The sequence below is a fragment of the Contarinia nasturtii genome, unplaced genomic scaffold (assembly GCF_009176525.2).
Source record: "Contarinia nasturtii isolate CC-2019 unplaced genomic scaffold, AAFC_CNas_1.1 Cnas_scaffold_3120, whole genome shotgun sequence".
In the NCBI taxonomy this organism is placed as follows: Eukaryota; Metazoa; Arthropoda; class Insecta; order Diptera; family Cecidomyiidae; genus Contarinia; species Contarinia nasturtii.
This window is the reverse complement of record NW_022200432.1, coordinates 1-11236: the sequence shown is the minus strand read 5'-3', so window position 1 is coordinate 11236 and position 11236 is coordinate 1. Positions and strand designations below refer to the sequence as shown.

At 33.2% G+C, this 11236-nt stretch overlaps 1 protein-coding gene across 6 annotated transcripts; it reads left to right on the top strand.

Moving 5' to 3' along the window:
• Positions 1 to 1552: 1552 nt before the first annotated feature.
• Positions 1553 to 10520, top strand: LOC116349795 (gram-negative bacteria-binding protein 1-like). 6 transcript variants are annotated; one of them, XM_031781388.1, is made up of 14 exons: positions 1553 to 1788; positions 3336 to 3447; positions 3514 to 3629; positions 3860 to 4307; positions 4366 to 4384; positions 7038 to 7072; positions 9249 to 9368; positions 9524 to 9593; positions 9667 to 9766; positions 9829 to 9900; positions 9955 to 9999; positions 10100 to 10147; positions 10340 to 10386; positions 10461 to 10520. In XM_031781388.1, the coding sequence occupies exons 2-14, from the start codon at positions 3437 to 3439 to the stop codon at positions 10503 to 10505; spliced, it is 1176 nt and encodes a 391-aa protein (XP_031637248.1). In that variant the 5' UTR covers positions 1553 to 1788; positions 3336 to 3436; the 3' UTR covers positions 10506 to 10520. The 6 variants fall into 6 exon arrangements, with proteins under 6 accessions (XP_031637248.1, XP_031637247.1, XP_031637249.1 ...); XM_031781387.1 differs by having other exon boundaries at positions 1554 to 1788; positions 9955 to 10011; XM_031781390.1 differs by having other exon boundaries at positions 1558 to 1788; positions 9829 to 9866; positions 9955 to 10011; positions 10461 to 10484.
• Positions 10521 to 11236: the final 716 nt, after the last annotated feature.

The following is an 11236-nucleotide window of genomic DNA, read 5'->3' as shown; positions in this document are numbered from 1 at the left end:
TTTTGTCCACCATGACAGCATCTTCGTTTTACTTGACCAATCACAGAGAAGCAAAACGAAGATGCTGTTATGGCGGACCAAAATGTTACAATTCCAAATAAGTTTCCTTTTCTATTTTAACGGTAGGTGTCGCATTGGTATTACTTTTTACATTAGATTCTTGTTCAATCTATGAAAAAAAAAATTGAAATTATTGTTATTTTTAAACAAATAAATTTAAAATATAGAGAATTTTTATGATAAACGTAAGAAGAATATTTTATGATATGTTTCTTTTTTTTACTCGACCGTTCAAAAATTATGCATGTTGAATGAAGAGCTTATATATTGTCAAGCCAAAAAATGTATCATTGTGGAATGACATAGAGTGACATTTAAATCAGCGCCGTATATCGGATTTATTTCGCTTAGCAAAGGGGGAAACGTCGTACTCGCTCCTTTCGAAAAACTAATGATGCAGTATTTTAGTGATTAATTTTTGATTTCCAAAAATGTTTTCAAAATTTCGATACGATATCTGGCGGAAATTTTTTGAACAAAAAAGTGAAATTTGGCCAAAAAAGAATTATTATCGAAATTTCGAAAAGGCTTTCCATAAAAACAACCGTAATCATAAAAATTCTTCGACACAGATCTAGTGACCAATTTGTGATTCTCAAAAATGTCATCATTTGAATTTGTGACTCACTCCTTGGGACAGAAATGTCAATTCTCCGATTTTCATACTAAAAGTCGAAAATCAATGAAATTTTTCAAAGCAAATACTTAGATCAAAATAAATGGTGTCATATTTTAGTGACCAATTTGTGACTCTCAAAAATGTCATCATTTGAATTTGGGACTCACTCCTTGGGACAGAAATGTCAATTTTCCGATTTTCATACTATATATCAGTAATGTGCGAAGGGGGTAGGGGGGGTACATTCTCACAAGCATCACATGCACGCTTGAAGCAACAAGCAAAGACGAAGCTGAGTAGTGCGCGCATGTATTAGTACTTCTACACAGCATATTGTGCTCTGTTGTTATGGCTTATACGATGTCATGTTTGTGTATATCAGTAATGTGCGAGGGGGGTAGGGGGGGGGGTGGTTTACCCCTCCCGTGATTTGGATGAGAAAATTTTTTTCGCGAAAATTATTCGAATTTGCTAGGGTTTTTCATGAAAAAAGTGAAGACCTTTTTTTTTTATTTTAGCTCATCAATGTAGAAAATTGAGGAGAATTCTTTAAATATGCTAGGGTTTTTGGTTCCGAGAGATTTTTTTCCGATTTGCTAAGGTTTTTCGCGGAGAAAATTCTTTCGATTTGCTAGGGATTTTCGCCTCAAAAAGTGACTTCCAAAAAAAAAAACGAAAATTTGTTTGATTTGCTAGAGAATTTTTGGTTTTTGAAAAATCACCCCCCCTGTAAAATGTAGCTCGCACATTACTGATATATATATACCTTTTCAACAACAACAACAACAACAACAATCATTTATAGACCGATTATACCTTTCGGTGTGTGGTCTTTTAACGAAATAACTAGACTTGAATTCCTCTAATATACCTTTTTATTTTTGCCATTTTTTCGGGAAACCCCCCGTGAATTTTGAAGGACATGCTCTGCAGAAGAACACCATCGAAGTAATGACTTTATGATGATGTTATTTTGAAGGTACATTTTAGGTACAATTATTATCAGCTATAAAAATTTAAAAAATATCTTTGAGTTTTATTTTGGCTAGTTGACCAGCAAATTGAAGTGCCCCGAAATTTGAACCTCAAATATTAGCCAAACGAGTAAGGTACAATTAAAAATAAATTGCGGTACTATTAAGTACATTTTTGGTACAATTATTTAAACCTAGTCCCAAGTTTCGACTTTCACATGTGCGGACATTCGAATATACATCCCATTTTTCGAAATATCATAGATCTTTCAAACATTTTTTTCATTCCGAAGCATGAATGGTTCGCTCGAATAGCTGTTTTTTGACATTTTGTTTTGTTTGTGTGTGAGTAAAAGTGTGTAAGAAACTGCGTTAGGGACTTTATTAAGGCATTTGACATTACCTTTTAGAAAAATTGATAAAAGTAGTTTGGCCATCCGGTTTTTAGCATTGTATATTGCATATTAATATTCTGAATGGAATACTAAATGAAAATGGAAAAAACTACATGGCGATTTTCTCGCTTTTCCGACGGGAAATCGTGAAAAATAACGAAATTCTACACTCCTGTAGATCTTAACTTCCAAAACATTTTGGATCAGGTCGAACCTACTCAACAAGATTCAATTCCAGCTTATTTCATCTCGCTCACTCTTATACGATACGTTGTTTCTTTGAAAACTTCATCTCAGAGAATTGGAATGGGTACCCTAGGAGCCCCTTATTTTACTAAACTCTTCACTTTTTATAGGAAAAGTCCTAGCAAATCGAAAGAATATTTCGATTATTTTTAAGTAAAGGGGTAATTCTCAAATCTGTTCTCCAGGGGGGCTAATCCAACCCTTTGGACCCATGGTCAGAAGCTATGAGCTAAAGGGTTGAATGGTGTAAATAGAAGCCAGTTTTTTCTCTGATAATAATAAATGAAGTAACATCATAAAGTATATCAATGGCGTTTAAAAATCCCAAGTTGTTGTAAAAGTTACATGGTCTTGAAGTTCAAGACTTGAACTTCAAAATGTGATAACTTTGAATCATACATCCTCAGCAGGGGTCCGAGGTGTCCGATTAACCCCTTTGACGAAGTGTTACCCTTCAAACATTTCCAAGGAATTCTTTTAATTTGCTAGGGTATTTGATTGGAAAAGTGAAAACATTTTTCTGCTCAACAAGTTTTGAAAATTGGAGAAGTTTTTTCGATTTGTTAGGGTTTTTGGGAAAAATTCTTTCGATTCACTAGGGATTTTTGCAAAAAGAGTGAGGCGCATAAAAAACAAAAAAATTACACTTTACACTAAATACAATTTGCTTTTTTGCTTACTCCAAAGCACGACGACAATGACAGCTGGGCAACGCAGCAACCTCATTATGGTTGTCACTGTTTATGTTGGGTGGCTCAAATTTGTACCATTTTTGATTTAGGCGATCGAAATTTGTGCCATTTTTTAGTTTCGCTGGGAACCGCACCATGGTGCTACTGTCAACGTTGTTTGTCATCGTCGCGCTTTGGCTTACCCCCTCGATTTTTTACCAATTACCCCCATCCCCTTAAATTTTTACCTTGAGGACGTATGACTTTGAATGGAAAACAAAATAAATAAAGATTATAAAATCGTCTCACTTTTTGTTTATTATGTACCATTTCTTTTTCATTATTCAAATAAAACACCGTTTTTAAATAGATGAACGAGGCATTGTTCTGTTTGCTTTTCATGGGAATATCAATAAAGAAATTCAAATAAATGAAGTGGGTGATTTTTATGGTCAAACTAGAACTAAATCTATGGGCTTGTGGTTAGTTTTCTGTTATTAATAATAAAAAATCGGTATATATAAACAATAAATAAATATATTTGAAAGGTCATACGAAAACAATCAATATCAACTACGCCAAGGTGATGTCTTGAACTTTTGGATTTACGTTCAGCATGGAAGATTCGGATACAGTTTACAAAATCAAAGATATATATATCCAGGTAATATTTATTTATCCAGAGATGAAACAGACAAATTACGATCTTCATATTGTCACATGATGATGAAATTTGGATTTTGTATGGAAATTAGATGGACAAATACATTTTTAAACGGATTGTCAACTAGTTCCGAATTTTATATGGCATGTCATTTAGTTTACATTGTATTTTTTTTCTGTGTATAAAAATCTATAAAGAAACCAAAAAACAATTAATTTTTTGATTTCAAGATCATTTTGTTTATAATTCGGAATTCTCAAATTTCGGAGGGTCAAACGGATCGAAAGAAACCAATGATGAAGTTTGGAATTCATCACAAAAAGTACCAACAACAACTCAAGTTTATGAGGAACCAAATATGTATGCTTCTAGATACACAACTAAAGCAACCTCATCGTCAAATTATTGGACCACCACAACACAACACCCAATACATATAAATCACTATAACCAGCAAAACAATAATCAAAATCAATACAATCAACAAAATGAATATAATCAACAGCAACAGTCACACCAACAAAACGAACCAAATCCATTGAATCAACAAAATTACGAAAATTGTCATCCTTCTATCACAACCGTTAATAAAAAACACATAAGCTGTAAAGATACGTTAATATTCGAGGAACAGTTTAATCGTGGATCGTTACTAGACCGATGGAGCCAAGATGTCAGGTTAGTGAATAATTTTTTTTATTTTTCTATATCTTTAAATACAATTTTTTTTTATTAGGATGCCACTTGAAATTGAGGTAATGGCTTCTTTAAAAACTTCCTGATTAGCAAAGTTTGGTTACAACTCGGCAGCTGCAGCCAGTATTGGTGTTGCTCAAGGTCCGAGACAATGAGTTTGTAATTTTGTTGTCATAAGAATAGCCGCGTTCTATCTGTAAAAAAGTACATTCTTTATGCGTTTTAGTTTCAGTAATAGTTTAAATTTGTTACCAAGAAAAAAAATGTTCATCACATAATGACCCACTATCATGCACAAGTTCACGGTCACATTTCAGGCGAGATTTAGGATTTCAGTCATTTCAAATAAAATAGAGTCAACGTAATTTTAATGTTTATGAAGTGCTTCCCGAGTGAAAAATGGCATTGAATTTTTCAATGCGTAGTGTCAAATTGCATTTAAGCAATAAATCGAGACCGCATGGTCCGTGCGCACGTTGAGTGCATACACCACATCGCTATAGCCATGCGGTGTCGATTTATTGCTTAAATGCCGTTTGACACTACGCATTGAAAAATTCAATGCCATTTTTCACTCGGGTTGTCCTTTGTCCAACATTGCGACTCTATTTTCTATGTCAAATTTACAAACACCGAAAAGCATGAATAGGTATAAACGATTCCAAATGTGCTTTTTCTCCTTGCTGGAATTTTTCTAGAAAACACATTTCCCATAATACAAATGACAAAAAACTATACAAATGAATTGGAAAAATTAACATTATTTCCACGCATTACATTAAAAAATTCAACCCAACAACAACTCGGAATAAAAAAAAAAGATTTAAAATTTACACATCTGTGTCTGAAAACCAGGATCAACGGATATCTCGTAAAAGATCAGCTTGAGAACTTTAGACTTGATAATTAATTCGACTCTGTTTGTTTTGGTTCTGTGTACACCAGGTAGTGTGCGAAGAAAAATTTTCAGGGTAGATTTTTCGAAAATTAAAATTTCTCTAATTCTCGTGTTTAAGAATATTCACAAGTCAGGTAGCTAATATGAGACGTTTCGACTATCTATACATATAATTTATAAATTTGCAAGAAAAGTAATCAACTTAGGCTATTACAGGGTGGCTCAATTGAAGTGTTTCAAAAAAAGACGTCTGTAAATTTAGCATTTATCCGTATATATTTTTCATTCAAATTAAAAAACATTGGAAAAAGACATAAATTTTCATATTCAGTTCAACATTTCGATTTGTTGACCTTTGGCCCAAATTATGGCAGTGAGCCGGCCAATGAACGAGTTACATGCTGCCTGAATGTGAGACTCTGGAATTCGCTTCCATTCTCGACGTATGGCTGACTTTAAGGCATCCACACTTTGGTATTTTTTTAAACCGACCTTGGTCTGCAATATATCCCAAATTGAGTTGTCCAATGGATTCGCATCCGGAGAATATGGCGGCCATTGTTCACTCGAAATGAAGTTCTAAACGTTATTTTTGAGCCAATATTGGGTTACGCGTGCTTTGTGAGACAGTGCAGAATCTTGTTGAAAAGTGTGTGCTCTTTCTTTGAAATGTTTGTGTGGCTTCAATACTGGTTCTAAAAGACAGTTTCACGGTACTTTTGAGCACTTACCTTGACACCAGCATCCAAAAATACCAGCGGAGAACGACCATCGGCCGTAATGTCGGCCAACCATCACAATAGCTGGTGCTTGCTTTTTGGTGACCAAACGAAGATGCACATTTTCATTCGATCTTTTTGCTAAATATACCCGGTCGTTTTGTTTGTTTGCAAATTGTTCGATGCTAAACATTTTTTCGCCAGAAAAAACAATGTTTGGCAAATGGCCACCTTCGGCCAACCGTTTCAACAACTTTGATCTTTATACGCGAACTTTCATTTGCTCTGGAGTTAAATCATGCGCTTTTTGCATCTTCAATGGCTTGACCTTGAGTTCATTTTTTAATATTCTTTTCATGCTAATTCGGGTTATTTTCAATTCAACAGCCATTTTTCTACCACTTCGTCTCGGATTACGATCAATTCTTTTCTTTATTCGCCGAACCATTTCTGATGAAGTTGCTGTCTTTTTCCGACCACCACCATGACGTTTATCGATGCTGCCAGATTCATTATATCGTTTTATGGTATATACGATGCACAAATATTCTATTGATATCAAAATGATTTAGTTTTCTCAAAATGTTTGTTTTTGACTCTCCAGCCAAATGAAGAGCGATCACGCTATTGCGTTTGATTTCCATGATGAATATAGTGCGACTGCGAGCACTAATTTCATAAATGCGCAGTATATTTTGTAAACAACACTTTGATGTACCGTTATGCAAAAGAGTGACAGAAACTGCATTGTTGTTATTTTTTGAACAATGATTGAAAAAATGTAACACTTCAATTGACCCTGTATAGTCGAATTAATTAATTTATACTTGAATGTCTGTAAGTCACTTTTTTGCACACGGGATATATTACATAATATTATGTTCCAATTGAATTGAATTAAATTTGTGAAGTTCTTGGAATCTTTTCTACCTATTGGATTGCCACCGTAAGAAGCTAAACCACTCTGAAATCACTCATGTGCAGATTGACCTATGCCGATTTGTAATAAATTTTAATTACAAATCGAGATGCTTGGATGATTTTACATAAGTTTGACAAAAGTATTTTATTATTATTTCTTTAAATTTTAAATAGGATGCTGAATTCGTAATATACCATTCATATTCAAGGTATATATATTTATTTGACAATAAATTTGTTTTCAAGTAATGTAAGATGGGAGCATAATGTTCTTTTTTAGTATAAATTTAACCCATAGGTTTCAAAAGAACTTCCAGTTGACAATAAAACAGTAACAAACAATTGTAAAGCTATACAAAAAAAATCATGTTGCTCTTTTACTATCAACTGAGATTCCAGTTCTATTTAATCACACCTCGTTCAACTAATGTACACGATAAAATGTCTGATTGAAGATTAAGTCATGATGCTAAGCGGGGAATTTTTGGCTAAAAAATGATGGGTTAAGGGGTTTTCTCTCATCATTCTGAACAACTTTGTAGTAAATTATTTCTAGATCGGATAAAGTTTTGCAAATATATGAGACACCCTGTATGTCAGTAGCGCTGCCAAAAATCTTTACATACACTTTTATAATGCATAGTCAACAAATGTTACGCTTATATGGAAATTAAAAGTAGGGGAGAACCGTTAAAAGTGAGACGGGTTTTGTTTTTTCATCATAAAAATTTCAAATGATAAGATATCGAAAAGATTCATATACCGTTGGATAGCTATTGACCATTGCTACAACTTTGCTGAAGAAAGTGATTAAATTGCGATTAAAATAAAAAAATATTCTAGATTTTCTAAACATGTGATTTTTGGCCAAAAAAAATTTCACCGTGTAAAGTGAGACGCACAACAAAATATAAAAAAGTGTGATAAAATTGCATGAAAATTGGGAAATGTTATAAAAACACATAATAATTTATTAAATTGATTCATTTATTTAATATTTTGATTGTTATTGAATGTTTCAAATCAATTTTTAATGAAAGAGGCCGATTAATATTACTCCATTTCCAAATCCGAGTCACAGTTTTGGCACACATACATACTTGAGCGGCCTAGATCAACACATTTCAAGTGAGCGTACCCCTTGCAGGTGCAGCATGTGATTGAATTGTGTCTGGTCAATGGGCCTTGCATCGACTTGCCGCAAGCCAAACACGGATCCTCATCAGATCCTGATGATGATGAAGAAGAGGCCTTGCGTTTTGAACGTTTTGAGGTCGACTGTTTGCGATGATTTCTTCGCGGCCTGTTTCTTCTTCTTTGATTTGGCTTCATCGCGCTTACGTTTTCCTTCCTTCAAAATAGAAACGGTTTCGGGCGATGTTAATATGGTGCTTTGCATAGCACGACGGCCGCGATTTGATTTTTTTCTTGGTGTAGCTGGCTGCAGAGGGCCGATGGCACTAAGCACAGAAGAAAGGCTAGAGGAAAGGCTAGCGCTACGAGTGAGATTAGAAGTGGATGGTTCTTCCGATGTTTCAACCTCTACAATTTCAGCAATTGCCATATCATCATCAATGATAATTCGGTTTTTTCGATTTTAACATCTTTGATTGCATTCAACAATTGATCAAAGTCTGTGACACCGTGGGTGGTCTTTCGTTGATAACGTGACATGGCTAAAAAAATCACCAAAATTAAAAAAAAAATCACATTAAATCACAAAAAAATCACGTTAAAGTCAATGCAAATACACGCAAACACAATTTCCCACCAAAAAATGACATTCAAATGTCAACACTGTTCCATAACATACAATTATATGGCGTCTCACTTTAGACGGTGTCGAGCGTATCACTTTAGACGGATAACGCCATTTTTGGTTGTTCTGGGATTTTTTTTTATTTCATTCTTAATGATTAAAATGAACTTTGGACATGAAAATATGTTCAAAATACAACACACTGACTATATTTACCTTCAAATTTTGTTGAAAATTTTATACACTTTACGTATTCACTCGGTAAAATCTATAAAAAAGTTTCACTTTGAATTTCAAAAATATATTTTTTGTAGAGATATAAAAAATGCGTCGATTCGCTTCGGAGTTTTGTTGGATCGAAGGTTGTGAATGTTAAAAATGTTGCATTGTATGAACCACTGATATTTTGAAACCGCTTTAGATATTGATTTGGAATTGAATCCATTTTTATTACAATATTTTTACTGGGGGATATATAGATTATAGAAGTCCAAAATGAATTTAGATCAGGCAATTGGACGTTAGTTTTTTATTGTTTAACATCAATTTTTTAAGTTATTTTAATTCTTCTTTTAAATTTTTATATATTGTTTTATCCTACAAAATTAAAATTCGTTCATCGAAAGCGTTTGGAATGTCTCTCAGGGAAGTTTGAACATTTTTCCAAAATTGTTGTATCGCATTCAAGAATCTGGATTTTCTGAAGCTGACATCCGCACCGGTCATTTTCTCATTGATTCCAAAGAGTAAGATTGTTTTTCACTTTGTTTTATACCAATAACAATCAAATTACCAACTGTTAAATATAAAAGTTTAAATATCTTGAACAGCTCTTTCCAAATTATGAATTTAGCTTAATATGTCGTACGTATCTTTACATTTTTTTTCTTGTTTATATCAGATGTACTTCATTCATAGATCCAAAGGAAGAATGCGAGAGACATGCGGGTTTGAAGAGAATATTACCCCCGGTATGAATCCGTAATTAATGAAAAATGAATCTGTAATTAATTACGAATATTACCTCCGGTTGTATCCGCTTAGGTTGTATCTGCTAAATTTCGTTCGAAGAAAACATTTAACTTTCAATATGGAAAAGTAGAAATTCGAGCAAAACTGCCCAAAGGAGATTGGATTTTCCCACGTATTAAAAATAAAATTATTCATTTTGAATTAAAAGTAAATAAAAATATTATTTAATTGCAGAGATATATTTGGAGCCAACCGAAAACCGATATAGGGGTGTAGGTGAAATGCCATATTTGAATGGGCAGCTTCGTGAGTTGATTTGGATTTTTATCAAATATAATATAAATTGAAATTATTTCTTAGGTATTGCATTCATCCATGGCAATGATATCTTGGAAAAATCTGATGGTATTCCTCTTGGTGAATATTTTTTTCTTAATATCCCTTTTCCGTTTCTTTTTTACAAGGCGCTTCATAATTTCATATAAATCTCTGTATACCCTTATAGTGGGTTACAGTCGTTGGCACCCTTCGGGAAAAAATTATCTGTGGAAAGGTAATTGTCATAGTATGCATTTTCATTATATTAAAATAACTCTAGCATAGAGTATTTTTACCCGATGCCTGCCTACGGCTGCCTATATACTGTTTTTTACATCTATAGAGCCGAGCAATCTGTAGGAAATTATGGAACACCCTGTACAATTGATAGAACTTTAAAATATCAGTTGCGTTTATTTATTTTCAGATGGAAAGATTTTGATCGGAATTTGTGTAATTTCTGGTGGCGATACGGTATGCAGTTCATTTGTTTGTTTTTTTGACGTTATCTATGTTTTTTATTCATTTAATTTTCATAACTTTTTTAGGTACGCGAAGTTGCACGTAAAAGTGTAAGTGCAAATTTTAAATGAAATCATTTCACTTTTATAATAGTTTTTGCATAGCTCAAACATGTTCGAACAAAGTCGCAAAAGTAGTCGCGTTATGCCACCTGTTACTGACACGTTGAAACACCTAAACTTATAGAACTTCAGCAATATATTGCGAATCTTCTTCAAAGCATAAATGAAGATGAACCGCTCAAAAGAGAATATACAAAAACGATATTTTGTATGAAAATTACATAGACAAATACAATGTTTTATGTGAGTATTGTATGCGAAAGTTCAAAAACTATACAAAAGCGTGAAGTTTCAAACGTTTTGGTAATAGATGGCATAATAATGTAAAAATGCCAACGCATTTGAGATATGAGTTTTTTTTTCGATCTATTTCTTTCAATACTAGAATTCACAAAAAAAAATTCTTTAAATTTCAGTAGTAAAATTATGTTTTATTATAAACCTACACAGAGAGAAAAAATATGGTATTTTTAATTCTATTTTGGTAGATTTAATATAAAATCAACCAACAACGAATTAAAGAAGCCATAAGAAAACCATCGATTCATTGCCTAAAACGATAAAAAATAAAATTCACATATAGTTGGCGCTGCATTCTATGCAAACTTGATTTCCGTTGCAACGGACTAAGTGGAAAGTACTGTTGGCTACGAACGTTCGTTCGTTCGTTCGTAGGCAATAGAAATAACATTTTTGTTCGTTCGTTCGTTCGTAGAAATTTAAAAATAAAATTGTGTTCG

Bases quoted from the DNA above. Each gene is read 5' to 3' on its own strand.
- LOC116349795 (XM_031781387.1), top strand. The intron at 9,901-9,954 runs GTGAGTTGATTT...ATTATTTCTTAG, and splicing joins ATATTTGAATGGGCAGCTTC to GTATTGCATTCATCCATGGC. The intron at 10,387-10,460 runs GTATGCAGTTCA...TAACTTTTTTAG, and splicing joins TAATTTCTGGTGGCGATACG to GTACGCGAAGTTGCACGTAA.